Consider the following 24,367-nt stretch of genomic DNA (forward strand, 5'->3'; position numbering starts at 1 on the left):
TTTGACATAGAACTGTAACGTGCCACCCTGGGCTCCTACTGGGAGAAAGGGCAGGATATAGATATAATAAATAAAGTGTTTTAAAGTATCAAAGATGAATTTCAAAATTTTTACTAAAATATTTGGTTGTGTGCTGTGTAGCGTACTGAACAAATATGCAAAGTTTAACTTCTCCGTAGAGAGAACTTTGTCTGTAGTAGAATGTAATCTGAAGGAATGCATACAGTAAAATGCCTGATACACCCTTTTTAATTGGGTGGATTACAGAATCATGTTGTGTCACCTGGCTAGGGGATATCTCTCCTCCTTCTCCCCTCCAGATTTTTTTGATGTGTGTTGTCAAGTGAGGAAGGGCCATAGCTCAGTGGTAGATAGGGATGGGTGAGAATTCCGATTCAGTTTGCATTTCAAGCAGAATTTATCAAATTTGCACTTTCTGAAACAATATGAGAACCGAAACACAGCCATCCTTCGGAATTCACATTTATTAGAATTTTGGGATGCAGTTTGCCAACTAAACATTTCCAAAAATGCGTATGTTAGGGGATCGTGTGCATAAAGTTGAATACATGAGTGAAAATAACAGGCAAAAAGGCATGAAATGATGAGAAATGGATTGCAAAAAATGTGTACCTTTGTCAAAACTGCCTACAAAAATGTGTTTATCTGGAGAAATTCGCACTAAAATGGTGGAGAACTATCACGAGGATTTTTTTTTAAAAAAATCCGCAGATCACTGTAGAAATGTAGAGTACTGAATTTAACACTGGAAAAATGAGAAACTGAGAGGACCGAAACTGACAGCCCTTTTCATCCCTAGTGGTAGAGCACATGCTTTGCATGCAAAAGGTCCCAGGTCCAGTCCCCGACATCTCTCGTTTGGGCTGGGAAAGACCCCTGTCTGAAACCCTAGAGAGCTGCTGCTGGTCAGTGCAGATAATAATGAGCTAGAGGGGCCAATGGCCTTGCCTGATTGAGGGAAGCTTCCTATGTGCAGAACATGCTCAGTGTGGGAGAGCACTAAGTGCGCAGGAGTACTTTTGTGTTTGAATTCTCTCAGTTTGAAAACAAAACCCCAGAGTTCACTTTGATTGATTGATTGATATCCCGCCCTTCCTCCCAGCAGGAGCCCAGGAGCACTTTAATGGTTTGTGTCTGGGACTGGCTTTCACTTGCACTTTCACAGAAAAAAACCCACCTTATCTACGATAAGGGCTGTAGCTCAGTGGCAGAGAATCTGCTTTGCATGCAGAAGGTCCCAGGTTCAATCCCTGGCATCTCCAGGTAGGGCAGGGAAACCCTCCTGCCTGAAACCCCGGAGAGCGGCTACCAGTCAGGTCAACAAAGAAGAGCTCGATGGACCCAGACACAGTATCGGGGAGCTCCCTACGTTTCTGTGCTCTTTCACATCCTATAAAACAACAAACAGCGTCCCTTTGTTTTCATTGTCTACAATGTCAGAGCATCCGAAAATGCATGTTCGGACTCCAACCCGGGGTGGATTCACTGCCCCAGTGTCGGAGCCACCAGCCTCCACGTTATAATCATGACGGAGTCAAACCATGAGGTCATCTAGCTCAGCCTTGTCTTCACAGAGTGGCGGCAGCTGTGCAAGATCTCAGGCAGGGGTCTTTTCCAGCCCATATCTGGAAATGCCGGCGTCTGAACCAAGGACCCTCGGCATGCAAAACAGTTGCTCTGCCCCTGAGCTATAGCCCTTTTCCAAGGCCTGTGGCTTAAAGTAAAAAAAGAAAGAAAACCCACGGATGAAGGGTGTGCTCCACTCTCCTCTGGCCACAGTTGAGCTCCTGGTATGCTGGCCCACCAGTGTATTCTTGCTTTTTTCCCCCAGCTGACTTCTGGTAACAGAATTAAAAGCGACTGGGGTGGGAAGGAAGTTAGAAAGCAGTTCAGTGTCCCCCATCCCTTCCGCTGTAATCACACATGCGCACGCACCAGTTTAATGTATGAGTTTTCTAAAAGAATGGACTGCTTTTGTTGCATCTGGCCAGGGCCTTGAACGTAGTGGTGGCATACAGGGATTAAAGGCTGGCTGGGGCTGATGGGAGTCGTAACCCAAAGCACCTGGAGGGCACTAGGTAGGGAAGGCCGGAAGGATGTTCCCCTCCAAAAAAACCCACTGCAGTTATTGTCTAGCTTTCCTCCTGACTGGTTCTGCTGTGCCCGACAAACAGTGAAGGAGTGTTGGGTAAATACAGCCAGGCCATGCTTTGCAATCAATAGAGCCGGTGCTAAAGATCACGTTGCTTAGGAAAGCTTGTCCTTGAAATGAGAGGGGGGAGAGAGGAAAACTGGACACTAACCGCCCATGGCAACATCCAGGGTTTTTATTTAAGGGCTGTCTGTGTGTGAATTCTTATAAGCAAGTCTTTTTTGGAAACGGTTATTGTGGTTTGTCATGCACAACTATTTACCCTAGCTAAAATGTTTTGGTGCTTAGCTAAGAGTTGGGGCCACACTAGATGTGATGCATGAGACGCCTGGAGCCTCTCTCGTTTCTCCCCCCACCCCACCTCTCTTAACACAACAATAGAGGGGAAAACAGAGGGGGCTCCGATTTTGATGGGATCAGTAATGCAAGGGGAGGATGCTTAAAGGCCCCCCTGAACTGGTGTTCTGCATCATGACATTGATGCAATAAATAACGCATTAGTGGTGGATTTATATTGGACTGGCCACACATCATTCTGCTTGGTTAGCAGCTCTGCGCCGCTTTCCCAGGGCTGTTGCATTATTGCTGTCCGAAAGGGTGCTCTTGGATTATAGGGCATCAAAAGCAGGACATTCCCCTCCCTGGAATATTTGTGATATGAAAAGTTACAGGATTTCAGCAGGAACCTACAGATCATGCACTTACTGTAAATGAAGCAGTCTGACTACCCTAAAACATTTGCGGGCACAAACAGTATTGAAAGTGGGAAAGTGCATAACCATCCCAATCTTGTCATGAGCACAAATCATGTTGAATGCAGTTTAAAAAAAAAGACTTCTGGAGGAGCCCTACCATTTTCTCAATGGTTTATTTTTATTTAACAAAATTTGTATACCCCTTAACTGTAAATACAGCCTTTAAGCAGTTTACAAAGAATATAAAATATACGCTGAAATTGTCAATTAAAATTCAGCATTAAAAGCAAATGTAGAAAAACAAAACCGAATAAAATCAACAGTTAAGAGCATGCATTATAAGCGTCAATTACAGATTAAAATACACATCAGCTTTACATGTCTGGGTAGACTTGCTTAAACAGAATTTTTTTTAACAAGTGCTGAAAAGAATACAGCAAAGGCGCCTGCCTGATGTCAATGGGTAGGGAGTTCCAGAGCGTAGAAACTGCCATACTAAAGGGATACTGTTCATCTACAAACCTCTTGCACACCCTAAGCTTTTTAATGTATGTTTATAAACCCCAAAGTTTTGGTTGGGTGAGCTATGAATGGAAATAAAGGTGATTTCTATCTGTGGGATAGCATGAAGGATGGCCTTTATATGTACAGGCTGCCGTTACCAACTCCTGCAATGTATACATTCCAGCATGTTACAGAAGAAACAGGATCTGGGCCTGCTGACCTAGTGGTATTCTTTCCTAATATATTTGCCCACCTGCCCCAGTATTGTCAATAGCAAGGATGGGGAACCTGTAGCCTTCCTGATGTTGCTGGCCCGTAACTCCCATCACCCTTGGCTGTGCTGACTGGGCATGATGGGAGTTGAGAGACAGTGTGGCAAAGTGGCTAGAGCGCTGGACTAGGACCTAGGACACCAGGGTTCAAATCCTCTCTTTGCCGTAAAATTAACTGGGTCATCTTAGGCCAGTCATTGCTCCTCAGCCTAACCTACCTCACAGGGCTGTTGTGAGGATAAAATAGAGAGGGGGAGGGATAAATGTGTGCACCACCTTGAGCCCCTTGGGGGAAAGGTGGGATATAAATGCAATAATAAATCAATAAAAGCCTCTGGAAGGCTGCAGGTTTCCCCATACTTGGTCTACGCTGACAGTCAGCAGCTCTTGGACAGCGGTCTTTCCCATTAACCATGACCTTCTGCATGCAAAGCATGTGCTCTACCACTGAGCTTACTTTGCTGCATTCATTTATTTAGAATAGGTATGGGGGAGAAATTTGATTCAGTTCACATTTGAAGCCAAATTTATTGAATCCGCACTTTCCGAAACAATACGAGAACCGAAACAAAGCCATCGTTCAAACTTTGCACTTATCTGAATTTTGTGATGTGATTCTCCAACGAAGCAATGTTTACAAAAATGCACATATTGGGGGAAAGAGTGCACAAAATGAATATATATTGGTGGAAATAACATAGGAAAATGCATTATAAATATAAATTGAAATAATAAATGAATATATATCTTTCCGGCGCCAGGTAAAGACCTTTTTATGCTCCCAGGCATTTTAATCTTTTAATTTTCTTAATCTTTCTACTTTTAACATGTATCCTTCTTAATTTGTGTTGTATTTCGTTTTTGTTGTGCTTTCTGTTGTTTGTTTGTACATGTTTTTGTGATTTTTTACTATGATATATTGTATTTTATCTTGTTTGTTCACCGCCCTGAGAGCTATTCTGCTAAGGGCGGTATATAAATTGAAATAATAAATAAATAAATAAATAATAAAATAAAATTATATTAGGATAAATTGCTTGCAAAAATATGTACATTTATTTATTTATTAGATTTATCACGCCCTCCCTCCCAATAGGAGCCCAGGGCACTCAAAACTGCCTACGAAAATGTATTTATTAGGAGAAATTCACACTAAAATGCTGAAGAATTTTCATGAGGACTTTTTTTTAAAAAAATTGCAAATTGATGCAGAAATGTGAAGAACCAAATTTCAGGTTAGAAAAATGAGAAATGGAGAGAACCGAAATTGACAGACCCATCCCTAATGTGCGTGTGCGTGTACGTGTTATGTGCTTTCAAGTCTGTTACGACTTATGGCAACCCTATGAATCAGCGACCTCCAGTAGCATCTGTCATGAACCACCCTGTTCAGATCTTGTAAGTTCAGGTCTGTGGCTTCCTTTATGGAATCAATCCATCTCTTGTTTGGACTTCCTCTTTTTCTACTCCCTGCTGTTTTCCCCAGCATTATTGTCTTTTCTAGTGAATCATGTCTTCTCATGTGTCTAAAGTATGATAACTTCAGTTTCATCATTTTGGCTTCTAGTGACAGTTTTGGTTTAATTTGTTCTAGCACCCAATTATTGGTCTTTTTCGCAGTCCATGGTATGTGCAAAGCTCTCCTCCAACACCACATTTCAAATGAGTTGATTTTTCTCTTATCCACCTTTTTCACTGACCAGCTTTCCCCTCCATACATACAGATCAGGAATACCATGGTCTGAATGATCCTGACTTTGGTGTTCAGTGATACATCTTTGCATTTGAGGACCTTTTCTCGTTCTGTCATAGCTGCCCTCCCCAGTCCTAGCCTTCTTCTGATTTCTTCACTATTGTCTCCATTTTGGTTAATGACTGTGCCAAGGTATTAATACTCCTTGACAAGTTCAATGTCCTCACTGTCAACTTTAAAGTTATGTAAATCTTCTGTTGTCATTACTTTAGTCTTCTCGATGTTCGTCTGTAGTCCTGCTTTTTGCTTTCCTCTTTAACTTTCATCAGCATTCGTTTCAAATCATTACTAGTTTCTGCGACATGTCTTAAATTATTGATATTTCTCCCTCCAATTTTCACACCTCCTTCATCTTGGTCCAATCCCGCTTTCCATATGATATGTTCTGCATATAGATTAAACATATAGGGTGATAAAATACACCCCTGTCTCACACCCTTTCCAATGGGGAACCAATTGGTTTCTTCATATTCTGTCCTTACAGTAGCCTCTTGTGCAGAGTGTAGGTTGCGTATCAGAACAATCAGACGCTGTGGCACCCCCATTTCTTTTAAAGCGTTCCAAAGTTTTTCTTGATCTACACAATCAAAGGCTTTGCTGTAATCTATAAAACACAGGGTGATTTTCTTCTGAAATTCCTTGGTCCGTTCCATTATCTAATGTATGTTTGCAATATGATCCTAATGTAGAAATAGCCTATTCTGCACAAATTTAAAAGTAAACGGAGTGTATGCTCTTTCACCAAAGATGGATTGCATGAACTTAGAAATGTATTGTGAAGGAGCATTGTTAACAGGTCCACTATGTATTGGGGGAGGGGGGTAGCAGCAAGTGTTGGAAAACAGCCAGAAATAACCATTCTGCTGCCAGAGCGTATTGCAGTGGCAAATCAAGGCTTTAAAGGGAAGGGAAGGGGGAGAAGCACATAAAATTCCCCCATGTTCACACCTAAGGTCGATGTATGCCTTACTTTGCAGCAGGGATGTCAATTTAAGTTCCTAATTTTTCCAATTGTAAGTTTAGTTTACCACATTTTCTACAGCAGTTGGTAGGTTTTTTTAAAAGCCCCCATGATGATTTGCCAGCATTTTGGTTTGTTTCTCCTAACTTAACATTTTTGTATGGTGTTTTCCTAATGCAATGTATTTTAATGTTTTCACCAATATTACTTTCACACTTTTCTGCTAATACAAAGGTAGATAGCCTGTGGCTCTCCATATCCTGTTGGACTACAACCCACATTGTCTGAGTATTGGCCACGCTGGCTGGGGCTGCTGGGAGCTGTAGTCTGAAACATCTGATGAGCATCAGGCTGGGGCAGGCTTATGACACTTCCACACTTGTCTCTACTTTTGTGTGGGATTCCATCACATGCCAGAAAATTCAGGTTGTGCAATTTTAATTGATGGGGAGGTCTTTCTAGGGCTGGTGCCAAAGGGTGGCCAGGTTGGGCCCTGGTTGAGGGCCCCTGAGGCCCCTGAAGGGCCCCTCATTAGGGTGGGAGAGTAGTACTCCCCTTCCGCAATCTGCAGCAGTATCCCTGCTGCGGAACGCAGAGATAGAACTTTTAGGCCGCCCGCCCGTTCGCTCGCTCACTCCACCTACCTCTCTCCTGTGTTCTGCTGTTATGCGTGCTGGGCTGCCATCAACCAAGATGGCGGCGGAGGCTTCTTTAAGGGGCTGATGCCCCTACCGCCATCTTGGTTGATGGCAGGCATGTGTGTGCATGTAGCATACCGCTCATGTGTGCCATCAACCAAGATGGTGGCAGGGGCATCAGACACTTAGAGAAGCCTCCGTTGCCATCTCAGTTGATGGCAGCCCCGTACGCGCAGCAGTAGAACACAGGAGAGAGGTAGGTGGAACAGATAGAAGCCGTGCGCCTGGGACAGGCTGGTGCCAGCCCTGGGTCTTTCACAACAAATCTGCTTCCTGAAAAGATTGGACTCTTTGCGATAAGGAAAGTGATGAGGAAATGCATTGTAAAGTGTGGAATGTAACACTTGGTTTTACAAAGTGTTGTCTTAACCTCCTTGCAAATAGATCAGAATGAATGCTCGATGAACAAGTAATCTGGAAGCACTCTGAATGTGTTGGAAGAGTCGCTTACAGTCCTGATTCCTGAACTGTGAATAAAGCCATGTTTGTGGAAGTGGTCTGAGCATGAACTTATGTCCCAACAAAATGTGTGTTCTCGTCTCTTCTCTTCTGGTTCTCTCTCAGCAGCGCTACTGCGCTCCGTTTGTGTGTGTAATGATGTGCTGGCAGCCACCACTGGCTGGAAGCCATCAGACCAGCAGGCCGTGTTCATTGAAGCATTTGCAGGTTGAAAGATGGTGGGGAGAGGGAGGGAGAGAGGGAGGGAGGGAGGGAGAGGGAGGGAGGCAGAGGGAGGGAGGGAGGGAGGGAGAGAGGGAGGTTAGACCGGGATCTTTTTTTAAGAATGGAGCAGATCACCATGAATGTAAGGAGCCTGCTGTACCAGTTCTTCCAGGTGTAGTGCATAATAGGGCTGAAGGTGACAAGACAGGCCTGGCCCACAAAAGGGCAACAATATATTTTCTTGTACTAGGAGGAGGTGTTTTGATGCAACAAGAGGCTGACGCAGCAGCTACCCTTTTGAAGTTGATCTATTGTCAGTTAATTGTTGACATATATCCAGGGGTGGGAACTTCAGACCCAAGGGCTGGATGCATCCCTCCAGGCATCGCTCTGTGGCCCCCGGGACTCTCCCCAGGCTGCACCCCCACCATCCTTGAGTCTGTTTGCCTACCAGAAAGTGTCCTTGAACTCTGATCATGCCTCTTGCTTACCTGCATGGAGGATAGCGCATGTGTGTAGAAACTAGCCTACGGCACAAAGGTAAAATACGCATTCATTGCTCCTCCCACTTTTGCCTCTGGCCCTGCCCACCACTGGCATGTGGCCCCCAGAAACTTGCCCAGAAAGAAATGCGGCCCTTGGACTCAAAAAGATTCCCCATCTCTGTCTTGCATTCTTTCACGAGTGAAATATTCTCTTTGTAAATATTTTCTTGAGATGGGCTATTGGCCTGATCCATCCAGCAGGCTCTCCTTATGTTTTTGATACCACGACCACCCTGAACATACTAGTGCTTGTGTGTGACACAGGTGTGTAGACACTTACTTTCCAATCAGCCTTTTTAAGGGTAGAAATGGCCCTTGAGCAATAGTGTAGTGGCAAATTCAGAAGTGCAGGGCCCCTTCATGACAGTCACAGCCATGCCCCCTTCTAAGGTTGTGCAACTTTCTAAAATATTAACTATTAGGCAAAAAAAACCCTTGCTCTTTAGGAATGTACCTATAGCCCACAGATATTTCTACCAAACTTGAAAAAGCAGGGAAATTGAGCAGCTATAGTGAATGCACCAGAAAACCTGACGACCTCTCTGAGAAATTGTACTGCCCTACAAATTTGTCAAAATGCAAACACAGTTTGGGTTGGTCTTTCACAGTCCAATCCATTTCCTGTGTAGCTTGGAAGAATTTGGTAACGTGCCTCTGAGCATGTGGTGAGTGGTAGCAACACCTGCCATCTCCAAAGATGGAGAATTACATTTTTCTATGTTTATGGCATTTTTCTTACTTTGCTTCTTTCTTGTGTTGTTACTGTTTCTACAGATAATCTAACCTATATTTCTCTCATTATTCATCCTAGAAATCTGTGTCGAATTTATTTTTATTAATTTCAATGCCTTTTTATTGGTCAATGTCATATGATGGTGAAGACAGCCTTTTGTGTTTCAAATTAATCTGCTGGTGTTACCAAACTTGATGATGTAAATGGGATGCTGTTATGATTCACTGTGTCTTCTGCAATTGCAGAATTCTCGGTCTCCAGAAAGCTTTTTGCTTTAAGCAGAAACTAATAAAGGCGTGTTTGCAGTTGACACTCATAGGGCCCTGTTCAACTGACTCAGATAGCCCTACAACAATAAAGAAAAGAACAAACTTTTTAAAAACTGCTGTGTGCATACCCCCCCCCCGTCTTTCTCACTGTTGTGCTGTACGGAACTTCCTTTTCTGAGTTTGTTTCTTGACTGCCATACTAAGACTCGGAGTAACTGCATTTGGGTAGAGCTTGTGAGTTTTAGGAGGAAATTTAAGTGTGGAAATTCCTGATCTGATTGGCTGCATCTCGCATACATTCTTAGGCATATTCATTTGCATTTCACCTTGCCATGCATGACACACACATATAACATCATCATTAAAAGCTGAAACACCCTCTCTCTCTCCCCCCCCCCCGTCCTGAACATATTTTTCTCTTTTCTTCCCATACTCCTGGTCTTGGGCTAGAACAAAACCACACAGCTTTCCCCTTCCCCCCTTTTTTCTGCTGGTTTGAGAATTAGATCCTTATTAATGCCTTCTCCCACAACAACAGACGTCCCTAGGAGCCAATAAGCATGAAAGGGGAGTCTTAGCTACTGAGAAGAGTCTTCTCAATGGCTGACTCACCTTCTTTCACTCTGATTGGCTCTAATCAGCAGGAAAGGACAAGGAAGCACGTTAGAAGACTCTGATTGGCTTGTAGGATGCTGGTGACATACGGACCCTGCTGGCACCTGGCTCCCAAACAAGTAAGGGGTCTAAGACCCCCCCCCGACTACACCCGATTGGGAGGGTCTTGCTATGTCCTCTCAAGGGCAATTCCTGCCAGTATTTCCAGTATGGTTGCAACTTAAATGTTAATCCATGTTTCCTGTTCACTCTTCAGTGTCCCCAGTTCTTGGATCATGCTCTGTATAGGTTCCCCCCTTTTTTTGGGGGGGGGGAAGGAGCCAGGAGCAAAGGAACAAGATGGCTCTAAATTCAGCTGGGTCTGTTGTTTGGATTACAGCCACTTAGCGGACATTGAGACTGTCATCCTGCTAGCACAGCTTTTCCCCCAACCTGGTGCCCTCTAGGTGTGTTAGACAACAATGGCTGTACTTGTTGGGACTGATGGGAACTGTAGTCCAACACACCTGGAGGGCACCCAGTTGGGGAACGCCATGCATGATCAAGGATGGGGAATCTGTGGCCCTGCAGATGTTGTTGGACTCCCAAAGTGTGGTCTGAAGGCACACAAGGCCACCACCTTGCTGAAGCTAAGCAAGTCTGGGTCTGGTCAGGGCCTGGATGGGAGAAACCACATGTATGCCACCTTGGGTTCCATGATGAAAGGAAAGGTGGGGTATAAATGTAAGAAAATAAATAAACAAACTCCCATCAGCCCCAGCCAATATGGCCAATTAGTCAGGAAAGATGGCAGTTGCCCTCCAGCAGCTACTCCTGGGCGGTAGGCTAGCCACCCTTGCTGTTAAGTGCTTTATTTTATGGCTGCTATCCTTAATAAGTCCCTGTACCAATTTTGTTTCTGTATTTACCTTTGGGAGATGCCTTGTGAAAAGGTTTTGGAGCTTATTTCTCTCCCTAACTGGCTGTTTGTGCCTTCCCCCCCTTTTTTTGTTTTATTTTTGGTACTTGTGCAAACCATGGAATTTACTGAAGCCTGCTGGTCCCTTCCCATTGTCTTCAGATGGTATTGTTTTGGCTACATAAGGATCTGTACTTGCAGAACATGTTCACTTATAGCTGACATAGGATTATTAAGGGGTTTTTGCACAGTGGAGGCTAGATTGTTAGGGCAAATGGGGCACTGCCCCACCAATCTCAGTCTGACCTGAACCAGCCCCCACCAGAACATAAGAAGAGCCCCACTGGATCAGGCCTGTGGCCCATCAAGTCCAGCATCTTGTTCTCGCAGTGGTTAACCAGATGCCTGTGGGGAAACCAGCAAGCAGGACCTGAGCGCAAGAGCACTCTTCCCCTGCTGTGGATAGAATCATAAAATCATAGAGTTGGAAGGGGCCTATAAGGTCATCTAGTCCAACCCAATGCAGGAACCCAATTAAAGCATCCCCAACAGATGGCTGTCCAGCTGCCTCTTGAAGGCCTCCAGTGTTGGACAGCCCAACACCTCCCTATGTCGCTGGTTCCATTGTTGTACCGCTCTAACAGAGTCAAGTTTTTCCTGATGTCCAGTTGAAATCTGGCTTCCTGCAACCGGAGCCCATTATTCCGTGTCCTGCACTCTGGGAGGATCGAAAAGAGATCCTGGCTCTCCTCTGTGTGGCAAACTTTCAAGTACTTGAAGAGTGCTATCATATCTCTCCTCAGCCTTCTCAAGGCTAAATGTGCCCAATTCTTTCAGTCTCTCCTCATAGGGTTTTGTTTCCAGGCCCCTGATCATCCTCATTGCCCTCCTCTGAACCCGTTCCAGGTTGTCTGCTAGTAGCTGCGGACGGCCTTATCCTCAGTGCCCTTGTCTAATCCTCTTGTAAAGCCATCCAGGTTGGTGGCCATCAGTGGCCCCTGTGGGAGTGCATTCCATAGTTCAACTATGTGCTGCCTTCTTACTTAGAACCAGTCCAAGGGGTGGCATTGCCTGTCAGCTTTCTCCTCCTCTTGATAGTGTTGCCTTTGTAGAACTCATCAAGGAAGGGTATGGGGATGAAACTACAATTTGTTGGCTCTGGCTCCACCAACTGTTGGCTTCCCTGCCTTCTGCCTTACCAGTTCCAAAGGGTCCCACCCACTGCTGGATTTGCATGGGGGGGGGGGTTTCCCCTGCCCCCTCCCGCCCTAGGTTTGGCAGGAAGTAGCTTGGGCCTCTGAGATTGTGACTGTTTTATTTTGGCCTATGCTAGTGATCTAACCTACGGTCACCATAGTATGCTCTCTCTCTCTCTTGCCTGAGGCAGAAAGAAATTGGCTACAGCTTGATGGATTGCACTGGTTGTGTATGGCAGCTTTCCCCCACAAGGTCACAGTGATCCCATTATCAGCTGTGTGGAATAACAGTTAACAGATGAACAAAAGGCAAGGCCCCACTGGGAGGGTTGAGGGCCCTTTCTTTTAGAAGTTGCTTTGCTTTTATCACCCTTGCCCATGCTTTTATAATCCTAGAAACTCTTCTCCCTTCAGCAGTATTTTGTGTGTGCACTAGATTTCTCGTAGCAAGGACAAATTGAAGATTGTAGCAACGCCGGATTAAGCAGAGAACAAGCTATTCGCTTTTTAAGGGGTGGTGGCCATGAAACAGAACACTCAGTGCAGACATTGTGCCAACCAATCCATTAATGAATCTTAAAGTGTGATGTCTGAATGGACATGTTGTGAATTGTGCTCAGGCCGCGAATTGGAGTCTGCGGTTGTGAAGTAGGCTTTGCAAATCAGGGTTTGTGCTCATGGTTTGATGCAATGTCTAAATGATCAAACCAGAGTTATAGCTGTGTTGCGCTGACAGTGAGCATGCCTACTGCCCTAGAGGTAGGAGTGTTGAGCCAACAGAAGAGGAAAGTAGACAAGGCATCTCTAAGCTGTGAGTTGCTGGTACACACAGAGGCTCATGTTATGGTCCCTCGCTGGATTGTCACCTTGTAGTGGTGAGTGGGCTTGCGTGTTCCAATGAACCCTGTGAGTGATGCCGTCGGGAGTCATGTACTCCCAACAGGGTCACCCATGGCAGTAAGGTCAAGGGAGAGGAACCAGACAAAGAATGATCCAAGAAAGTCCTCGTCAGAACAGGCGGAGGATAATAATGTGTACGTTAGAACGGCTGTGAAGGCAGATGAAGGCTGCAGCAGATAAAGGACTTCCAATCGTCATGGTACCCATGCCATTGGATCAAAGCCTTAAGATTGTGTGTTGATCGTGGTGCACCATTTTCCCCACATAAAACAAATTCACGCATAGGCGTCTTCCACAACAAAAGTCCCATGGTGATTGGCAAATGGCGACGGGTGCAGGACTGTGAAATCCAGAGGCCCCTAGTCATGGTCTGGTACATCGGCGGTGGATACAGATTCAGATGGATCCATTGTTAAAGACTATATTTTGGAAGACAATCTTACTCGGTCACGAGTGATCGCCAAGAAGAGAAGAAGAATGGTTTTGGTGTGAACTCTGGAGGCAATGGCAGCTCACAGAGGGCAGTTGCATGTTGATGTTAGGGTTTCTACTCTGCCATTCAAACAAATTCCAGATGCGGCTTTCTGATAAGAAGGGTCAGCAGTAGCTATCCAGGCAGGAATCTACTGAAGCCCTACCTGGAGATGGCAAATATTGAACCTGGGACCTTAAGCATGCAAAGCAGGCGCTCTACCACTGAGCTGCCCCCTTCCCCACAAGAGCTTCTCTTTTTTTGCATCTACGGGAGTGTCCTTAATTGGTCATTTCTGCTTCCTGCCATAAGCTTGCTTTGTGCTGGCTTTGCTTGACACTTGTTTTTATTAGTTTGATATTCCTGAATTCCTGTTTCTATCTGTTTGTTTTTAAAATATGCTTTTATACGACTGTTGGTGTATTGGTCTTATGTTGTATTTTTTTAAAATTATGTTGTATACTGCTTAGAGGTGTTTTTTTTTAAAATTAAGCTGTTTATAAATGCTTCCAAACAAATTAAGGGTTTGTATCTGACTTAGAGAGCCAGTGTGGTGTAGTGGTTAAGGTGTTGGACTATGACCTGGGAGACCAGGGTTCGAATCCCCACACAGCCATGAAGCTCACTGGGTGACCTTGGGCCAGTCACTGCCTCTCAGCCTCAGAGGAAGACAATGGTAAACCACCTCTGAATACCGCTTACCATGAAAACCCTATTCATAGGTTCGCCCATAAGTCAGAATCGACTTGAAGGCAACCCCCCCCAAAAAAACTGACTTAAGTTCCACTTGGTGTAGACCCGTTGAAACTGTGCACCGAATTAGTCACGCCCACTAATTCAGTGGGTCTGCTCTGAGTTGAATGTACATTGGATGCAGCTCGAAATAAATGATGAAAACAAAGAGCTAAAGGGTTCAGACCCCTCCTCACTCCCCCCCGCCCCCGTCCCACACCTTCCAGGCTCTGGTCAGTTTCCTTCTGCATGCATGCCAGTAGGTATGCACTTCCTAGGCCCTTGTTTAAACAGTGATGAATTCTCAAGCAGCGGGTGGAATGTGGCTTTCAGGTCGCCTTGGCTGGGTGGGAGTTGTTCAGCATTGCTGTTCTCTTCCTCCTCCTCCTCCTCCTGCTCTTGTAGCCTTTGAATGCTGGCTTCTGCTCCTGCACAGATAAGACTTTAAAAGGGGAAGGGGGAGGGGATGATCATCGGGCAGCAATTCGAAAGTGCAGCGTGCTTTGACCATGCAATGTCCTTGTAAACCATTGTTCTGTTTTTCTTGATTTATGCATGGAGAACTGAGGCAGAAGAGGGTTATGCGTTCATCCAGGTAGGAATGACATATGTGGGGTGGGATTGCCCCCTCTGAACCTGCCCCACATCCTGACATCCATGCATGCACCCCAACCTGTGAACAGAGCCAAGGAACGTTCCTTTGCATGAAAAGTGTGCTGGTGGGGGACGGTAGCCGATAAGCGGTTTAAAGGTCTCTTGTACATGTAACATATTTTATTCATTTCCATTTAAATTGTTTTGTAGCCATTGATTATGTAGCAATAATATAAATCACCAGAAGAGAAAATGCCGTTATCTGCTATGGTACTTAAATTTAATTTGGAAATCTGCTCAATCTCCAGCACCGTATCTCTGTTCAAACATATTTTGGATCTTTCCGGCTTCAACAAGCTGCTTCCTTTTGATTTTTTTTTTAAACATAGGCTCATTAAATCAATATAGAGGCAAAAAAATGTGAAACTTGCTCGCCCAATGTCTTACTGGGTTCCTCTGTTTTGTAGAAGCTAGAAATAGTGCCTGTGATTATGGGCTTCCATTTCTAAGCAGTGGTGGCTGGTGGCCATTGGACTGTGGTAGGGCGGAAGGCAGGGAGCCCAACAGTAGGTGTGGCCAGAGCCAAAGAGTGGCAGCCCCAGCTAATTCTGGTTTTGTCCCCATCCTCCTCCCGGCTGAGTTCTATGTGGGACAACACTGAGAAAAGGAGGAGGAATCTGACAGGCAGGGCCACCCCTTGGGCTGGGTGTAGTTAAGAAATCAGGCAGGGTAGGGGCTTTATGTAGCTTTAAAGTTGACAACGAGGGCTTTGAACTTGTCAAGGTTTATCAATACCTTGGCACAGTCATTAACCAAAATGGAGACAATAGTCAAGAAATCAGAAGAAGGCTAGGACGGGGGAGGGCATCTATGAGAGAACTAGAAAAGGTCCTCAAATGCAAAGATGTGTCATTGAACACTAAAGTCAGGATCATTCAGACAATGGTATTCCCAATCTCTATGTATGGATGTGAAAATTGGACAGTGAAAAAAAGCGGATAAGAGAAAAAATTCATTTGAAATGTGGTGTTGGAGGAGAGCTTTGTGGATACCATGGACCGCGTAAAAGACAAATAATTGGGTGTTAGAACAAATTAAACCAGAACTATCACTAGAAGCTAAAATGATGAAACTGAAGTTATCATACTTTGGACACATAACGAGAAGACATAATTCACTAGAAAAGGCAATAATGCTGGGAAAAACAGAAGGGAGTAGAAAAAGAGGAAGATCAAACAAGGATTGATTCCATCAAGGAAGCCACAGAACTGAACTTACAAGATCCGGACAGGGTGGTTCATGACAGATGCTATTGGAGGTCGCTGATTCATAGGGTTGCCATAAGTCAAAATCAACTTGAAGGCACATAACAACAAAAGGGGCTGCCTGAGAGCACAGTGAGGTTTTCAGGGCAGTGCCCCATTTCCCCAAATGGACGCACCTCCACTGCTTTTTCTCATAGGAACATGAGAGATTCTTACAAGAGAGACAGTGTGGTGTATTGGTTAGAGAGCTGGACAAGGACCTGGGAGACCAGGGTTCAAATCCCCCTCAGCCATTAAGTTCACTGGATGATCTTGGGCCAGTCACTACCTCTCAGCCTAACCTACCTCACAGATAAGGTTGCCAGGTCAGAAGGATCCCAAGGTCGGATTTCAGGGATGGGTCCTGGTGATGTCACAGGAGAGGCCGTGGGGCCGGCTGCATCCCATGGGGGGGGGGGAGGAACTTCCATGTATGCCACCTTGAGCTCCTTGGAGAAAAAGTGGGATATAAATGCAATGAACACATAACTAAGAACAAATATAAGAAGAGTCCTGCTGGATCAGGCCCGAAGGCCACCATGCTCCAGCTTCCTGTTATGACAGCGGTCTGTCAGATGCCTTCATAGGAAGCCAGGAAGCTGAGCTGGAGTGCAACAGCAGCACTCTCTCCCCTTGTTGCCATTGTTGGGCATCTGCCAAGGTCCCAACAGAAGGTGGCCCCACTGCCGGCACCTAGAGCCCCCCTAGCTTGGTTGTTCCACTGCTTTGTTGTTGCTGCCTGTTCCACCTGATGCTCTTTCAGGGAGTGACCCTGGTGGCAGCAAGAAGCAGGAGGAATGGAGGCGGTGCTGGTACCCTCCTGCCAGGGGGGTTGCTGCTCCTCATTGGGATGGGTCAGAGCGGCTGTGAGGTCAACGCTGCCCAGGCGGAGCCAATCCAGCCCTTGCACCAGCCCTTGCCCCTGCCCTGGCATGCCACGTCCTATCCCAGTAAACAAGAGCGATGCTGTTATTGGCAGGGCAGCAGTGCAGCACCGCCCCACTGCACCACCTGCGTCTGCCCCTTGACTCACCTTGCCCTCTCCCTTGGGCCAGTGGTGAGGATTGGGGCCAGAGGGGGGTCAGGCCAATCATGGGGACGTAGGATGCTGCGTTCTGTTGTCAGTCCATTGGCCAATCTATCTTAACATTGCCTGCACTGACTGGCAGCATCTCTAGAGGGTTTCAGGTCAGGGACGTTCCAGCAGCACAGGGCTAATAAGCCCACCTGCACATCCCACCTAACTCTCCTGTCGCTGTGAAATGTGCACTGCGCGTGCATGCCTGCCATCAGCCAAGATGGCGGTGGGGGCATTAGCCCCTTAGGGAGGGCCCCATCGCCATCTTGGTTGATGTCAACGGGAGAGGTAGGTGGGGCTAGTGTGCTGGCTTATTGAAGCCTGCACTGACTGTATTGAGGGGGGTGCCTGGGAGTTCCCTCTCTGCAATCTGCAGCAGGGTCAGGAGTGCTACCCCTCTGGACCACAGGGGCCCTTGTGCAGGGCCCGACCTGGCCGCCCTCTTGCACCGGCCCTGAGCCCATGTTCCACTGCGAGCTTCTTGCTCAAAGGCCTGCCAAAACCATGAGCTGACCCTGGTTCCTGGGGTTGGGGATCTATAGTTGCTCTTCACAAACTATGCTGCCCGGTAGAATCAAGTAGCGCAAACCGGGGGTGGTGGTGGTGGGATATATTCTTGGAGTTGGTTTGAGGGAAAGAGAGCAGGCAGATGCTGGCTTTTGGCCAACTTACTGCTGGCTAAACATGCTGAGCCACTTTTCTCTCTGCTCCCAGATAAATGGCCAGAATCCTGTTCAACCAGTTTCTAAATCTGCAGTTCCATCAATTCCCCCCCCCCTTCCTGGCTCAAACTTTCAATGTAACTTAACTGTATTAGGAGGTAGGGTGTGGAGGACAGCTAAACTTTTAAAATAGCACTTCTGAACATGCAAAACCCTTTACAGTCTCTGGTGTGCGTGTGGATGCGCATTCTTGCGGGGCTCTTGCCTAGCATTGGAACTATATTACTGGCTCTGTTGATGGGGCTGCAGAGCAATGCCCTTGTTGATTACGATGCAAAAGGTCCTAGGCTCAGTCCGGCTGTGAAAGATTTCTGAGCCCCTGGTTGCTGTTGCTCATTGGGAGCATTGGGAGGGTTGCCGATGCTCAGCCGAGAGGGGGCTGGGCTGGGTGGGCTATTGGTCAGACGAGATACCAAGCGCCCATGTGGTGTACTGGCTTTAGGCTGTTGGACTGGGCCTCTGCCATCAAGCCTGCTGGGGAATGGTGGGCCCATAAGTGTCTCTCCTCCTAACCTACCTCAAAGGGTTGTTGTGAGGATAAAAATGCAGATGAGTTGGATATGTTACCTTGAGCTCCTTGGAGGACTATAATAAATAGAATGACAACATAACCAGTAAATACCATGAAGCTATCCTAATGAGGAGCTGGAGGGGGTTGCAGGCAGGGGCACCACTGCATCCAAAACCATGCCAGATGGGGAGGGCCTGTTTTGGTGTGTGTGCTGTGCCATCTGCAGACTCAGGCAGCGGAGGGCCCCTCAAGGCTTTGGATCCTGTGGATCCGCAGCTTCTGGCACCTGACCCCGAAATGCTCAGTTTCAGGGCTTTCTGGTTGCTGCTGCTGGTGATAGCTCACTGCTCACTGTGGTGGAGCTCAGGCCTCTGCCAGAGGGACCCCCCTCCATCAGTAGAGGCCAATGGAGGAGCAACTGAATGGCCTCTTCACCCCCCCGGTATCCGGGTAAACCCCGATTGCACCTTAAAGCAGCCATACCAGACAACAATACAATGGCCGTTGTTTTTATTATAACTTTTTTTTTTACAATAATTTTTATTCAAATTTTCATAAAACATACAAAACAAAATCCTAAAACATTCAAAGACAAAAAACAAAACAAAACAAAAATGATTAAACAAAAAAATAAAATGTTGACTTCCCATTTGTCGCAGATCAAATCAGTTGTAGGTCTACAATATATAACAATCCTGTCTCTTAAATTATATTATAAAATCACTTTCCTCCAGTAGTTATCTTAATTAATCATCAAATCTCATAAACATTACTTTATTCTTTCCACAAAAAGTCAAAGAGAGGTTTCAATTCTTTAAGAAATATATCTATCAATTTTTCTCCAAATAAACATGTCAATTAATCCATCTCGTTAATAATAATAATAATCTTATTGTCATAACCATAGTCCAAATAAACATATCGATTAATCCATCTCATCAAAATCTGTTAGGTCCAATAATTTCAATAGCCATTATTCCATTATCCATATTAATTCCATCTTCCATCTTCAATAGTCCTGTTAAGTCCAGTAATTTCAGTGTCCAATCTTCCATTATCAGTATTCCATAATAATCTTGCTGTCATAGCCATAGTCATATAATAAGAGTCTGATGGGAATTTCCTCTATCCCAAATATTTTCTTGCCATCAATTCTGAATAAGTTGCTGAAATATTGTTGTAAAGTCATATCTGTGTTCTTCTTTTTTACAAAATGCACTGGCTTATCTCTTGAGAGTTTTTCCATTGTCACATGGCTGCAGTTAATTCCATAGATTTTCTCTATATCCAGCTCCATCACGTCATTCCAGTCCAGAAGATTATCCAAGTCATTGATAACTTTATCTCTAATATCTTCATTAATTTCTTCAGAGACAACGTTAAATTCCAAACAGTAGATTTTATTTCTAATATCCATAAACTCCAGATCTTTTTCCAATTCCACATTTGTTCCAATCTCCAGGGCTTGTATCTTCCCTTTATTTTTTCTTTTCTCATCTCTGATCTCATTCTCCTCTCTCACAGGATCCCCTATTTCTTTAAGCTCCTGCGTCATTTTGCTCAGTTCAATTTTCAGCTCCTTACTGCCCTGTCGCAGGGTTTGTTTCGTTATCTCAATCTCATCCATTATTTTCTGAAACATAATTACTTCCAGATTCTCAGCCACTTTCTTGATTGCCATTTTTAAAACCACGAAAACAAAACAAAACAAAAATAAAGAAGAACCACTTCTTATTTCAGCAACAATTGGGTTAATATTCCAGGCTTGATGACATCACAGTATAAACAGAGCAGCCTGCCTTATCTCTCTATGTTCAAGAACACAAAACAAATTTAGTTCCCAGCATCAAAACAGTTAGTGGCGTCGTGAAGAAGCAGATTCGTCAAAATAAAATAGACCAAAAAGAGAATAGTCCCAGACAATATAATGTTCCTCGGAATAGAAATCCCTCTTCTGTTTATATCTTTAGAATGCACTTCCAGGACAGCTTTTTGCAATAGAAACAGAGATAAGCTGTTAATTTCGTGAATAACAGAGAAGAGTTATAGCTCACCCAGAAGTTCTTTAAAGCTGATTCATTTGACAAATCTCTTTTTGCTGCAACAATTTAAACCAAGTAAAAAAAATAATAGAAAGAAGGGTGCTTGTCTGTTAGTCCGTTTTCTCTTTGAAGAAAAGATAAACGTATCGCATTAATCAGATAGAGCTTGTTCGGAAGTCCGTCCGGCATTGCTGGCTGGACCTTTTCTCATAAATTAATGAAATCCAGTCCTCCCAACAAAAACAGGCTTTTGAGGTTGATCTCTACATTTCTCCCTGCCCGGGAGAAATTTCATCAGTCAAAAAAAAAATGTTCTGACTGATTTATATCTGAATAAGCTTCTTTTGAGGCGGGAGCCCGTCTCAAAAGCAGGCACAAGCGAAGTCACCCTTCCCGGAAGTCCGTTTTTATTATAACTTTTAATGTTTTATTGCACGGTTGTTTTTTGCTTGTTTTTTTAACTTCTTGTAAACTGCTTTGATGCTTTTAAATGAAATAACAGTGTACAAATATATTTATAATTAAATAAATGCAAGCTTTTAGCTGTACCTTTAAACTACTTTGAGGGGCACTCTAGTGGAACAGTGGGACGCAGGCATTGCAAGGAAGATTCCCACAGACCTCTGTTTGGGGCAGATTTATTTGCCCGTCGACCTCATTTTTGAGCTCTTAATGCACTCCTGTTACTGTTTACCAAATGAGTCCAAATATTTGGATTCCTTCTATCTTGAGCCACATGCAAGAGTCTTCAGATCTGGTGGTTTAGGCAATGCACCTGAGTTGAAATCTTACTTTCCCTGTGGTGGCTGTAATCAAACATACCTTGGGCGCAGCTACACTCCTACAAAACAAATTCTGGAGGAAACACAAGAGGTCCAACTGCATTTGTTTAAATATTGGCACCGAGACAGTTTCTCTCAGACGGCTTAGCTCCCGTGCCCTGCAGCAAGGCCAGGCCTCTGCACTCCAAATGTGTAGGCTTCTGAAAAGTCTTGTTAACAAGAAGAAGAAAAGGCAAGTTTATTTCTACACCTGTGTATGTCTTGGGATTCAATTTTGAAACTGGCACAAGTCCCAATATTGCTGCTTTTACGTAGCAGGCTGTTTTGCAGGATTGGATTCCAGGAGTAAAAGCTGAAGTGAGGGAGAAACAGGTGAAAATACAAACTTGCAACAGTAAATAATAATCATAATAATCTGCTGACTTTGAGTACTCACCATACATTTCAAGTAGTGTTCCCCCAAGAATCCTGAGAACAGGTTTGTTACTAGTGCTGGGAATTGTAACTCTGTGAGGGATAAGCTACACTTCCCAGGATTCTTGGTGTGTGTGTGTGTGTGGGAAATTATTTAAATGTATGGTGTGCACTGATTGTGCTGGTGCTTGTTACAGTACTGTCTGATACATGCAGAACATATTCTTGCAAGAAGGAGTAACAGGGAATCCTATGGTGTTTGTAAGGGATTGGTAACTGGAAGCCCCTGACTCAAATCCAGCCTCTGCTTGCTATGAAAAGATGTCTTGGGCTAAGCACTTGGTTATTCAGCTTTCCTTTGCCTCATCCTAGCCTTCGCTCAAAATGGCCCAGAATTGCATTGAGACGCTGGCCATTGTTTGCTCTCCCTATCAAACTGGTATACCGAAGCTTGTTAATCACTCTTACGTGTTTGGTAGCTATTGCTAACAAAGCAATAATCATGCACTGACGCACACTGATTTTTATTTTTAGACACTAGTTAGCACACATAGGTAGCACACACATATAATTATTGGCTTTTTGCAAAATTGTTATATGTATTTGACCAAGGATGGAATGCTATGCAAAACCAAAATTTTCTCGCTCCCAGTTCCTGACTGGATTGCTCTGCTGTGCTTCTCAATTTATTTTATGTGTTGCATTTTTTAATAAATTCTAAGTTACTGTTTATCCAGTGGCCCTGTTTGCACATTGCACTAAGTCAAACCATGGCATAGCGCAAACATGCAGCACCCCAGAGAAGAGATCGTGGGCACTTTGTACCTTCTCTGTTCTGGAGGAGACAAACCATGAGCCTGATTTTGGATCACTTGCTAATCCAAACCATGGCATAGCTCATGGCAGCGCAGCAGCAGGAGAACCAGGGAAGGAGCACAGTGCTCGTAATCTCCTCTCCAGGAACCCTCGCATTCATGCTAAGCCACGGTTTAGCTTGGCGTTGTGTCTAGACTAGTCCAGTGTGACTCACAAGGCAGTTAAAGCCAGTTATACACGACAATTGGTTACTAAAACAGAGGCCCAGCCGACTGAAAGCTGCTACAGCTGGTTGGTTTTTGTGCATTAGAATTGTCTGTGTGTGTGTATTTATTATTAAATTTATATCCAGCCCTTCCACCCAGAAGGAACCAAGGACGGCAAACAAAACACTACAAGCTCTCTAAAACATCTTAAAAACAAAATACTTTAAAAAATATTAAAGCAAAACAGCTTTAAACAGACCTTAAATGGAAATGGACTGCCTTCAAGTCGATCCTGATTTATGGCGACCCTATAAATAGGGATTTCATGGTAAGCGGTATTCAGAGGGGGCTGACCATTGCCTCCCTCTGAGGCTAGTCCTCTCCATCTGGCTAGGGCCTGCTCAGCTTGCCACAGCTGCACAAGCCAGCCCCTTCCTTGTCCGCAACTGCCAGCTGGGGGGCAACTGGGCTCCTTGGGACTATGCAGCTTGCCCGCGGCTGCACTGTGGGGGGTGATCTTTAGCTGGCCCTTTACACCCAGGAGACACGAGCGGGGATTTGAACTCACAGACTCTGAACTCCCAGCCAGGCCGTCCTCCCCACTGTGCTAAAAGCAATTCCAACCCAGACGCAGACTGGAATAAGGTCTCTGCTTAAAAGGCTTGTGGATAAAGATAACTCAGATGGTGCCTGTCTAATGTTTAAAGTGAGGGAATTCCAAAGTGTCTGTGCAACAACACTAAAGGTCCATTTCCTATGTTGTGCGAAACAGACCTCCTGATAAGATGGTATTTGCAGGAGACCCTCACCTGCAGAGCACAGTGATCAACTAGGTATTTAAGGGGTAAGATGATCTTTCAGGTATCCTCGTCTCAAGTTGCATGGAGCTTTGTACACCAAAACCAGAACCTTGAACATGGCCGGATATATGATTTTTAAAAAACCAGTTGCCAGAGTAAGCTTGTATGTTGTGGTGGTTAGAGTGTCAAATGGGGACTGGAGAGATCCGGATGCAAATCCAGCCATAAAGCTCACTAGGTGATTTTGGGCCAGTCGTGGTATCTCTTGGCCAAATCTATGTTGTAGGGTTATTGTGAGGATAAAATGGGTTGGGGAAGCCACATGCACCACCTTGGAGGAAAAGTGGGATATAAATGTAAGAAAATGAAAAGCATGTTTTTTAAAAATAGAAATGATCTCATATTATCTCAATTGCTGGCTGGCTTCTTAGAAGCTGACCAATGTGCATCTCAGAAAAAGCAGTTCTAAGGAGTGTGACAACTGGGGGAAAAAACTGCCCCAAATCCCAGCAGATCTTAACATGAACAAGAAGGGGGTGTACAGCAGAGTCTCACTCCAGGACCATATGGGGTGGGGAGGCATATGTGAGAAAGGCACTCCTAGATCATTCCTGCTGTGGTGGTGCTGGAGAAGGGCCCATCGCCTTGACCCTCTCCCGGCTGCCTTTCCCAGAAGAAGGGCTGTGCCTTTCTAACATTCTTGCAGAATGCTAGGGCCATCAGGTCCTGTTTCAGACGTGCATACTTGGTTACCAGTATCTTCAGCTGTAAGACGAGAGACTTGAGTCAGAAACGTGGGAATGTGAATGCAATTGCTTGTTTCTTCTAGTTCAGTCAACTGGTATCCAGCGATCTAAAGGCTCTGGGAAGGAACACGTACACATTCTGCACAGATGGCCAGCTACTCATTCGGCAGGTCCTTCATCCAGAGGCCTCGAAAAAGGTACAGGGCTGGTGGAATCCTAGTCCTAACCTGACAAACAATGAAGTGGTGGTGGTGGTGACTGCAGGTCTAAAAA

The 24,367-nt window shown here is 45.0% G+C and overlaps 1 protein-coding gene across 12 annotated transcripts in view; it reads left to right on the plus strand.

Annotated features, from left to right (window-relative positions):
• Positions 1–24,367, plus strand: part of ESRP2 (epithelial splicing regulatory protein 2) — a 93,251-nt gene that overhangs the window by 20,458 nt on the left and 48,426 nt on the right. For all 12 annotated transcript variants that reach the window (XM_061594634.1, XM_061594632.1, XM_061594630.1 and 9 more), the window contains one exon: positions 24,178–24,291. In XM_061594634.1, coding sequence (XP_061450618.1) covers positions 24,178–24,291 — 114 coding nt within the window. The remainder of the gene's footprint in view (positions 1–24,177; positions 24,292–24,367) is intronic.

This window comes from Rhineura floridana, chromosome 13 (assembly GCF_030035675.1).
Source record: "Rhineura floridana isolate rRhiFlo1 chromosome 13, rRhiFlo1.hap2, whole genome shotgun sequence".
In the NCBI taxonomy this organism is placed as follows: domain Eukaryota; kingdom Metazoa; phylum Chordata; class Lepidosauria; order Squamata; family Rhineuridae; genus Rhineura; species Rhineura floridana.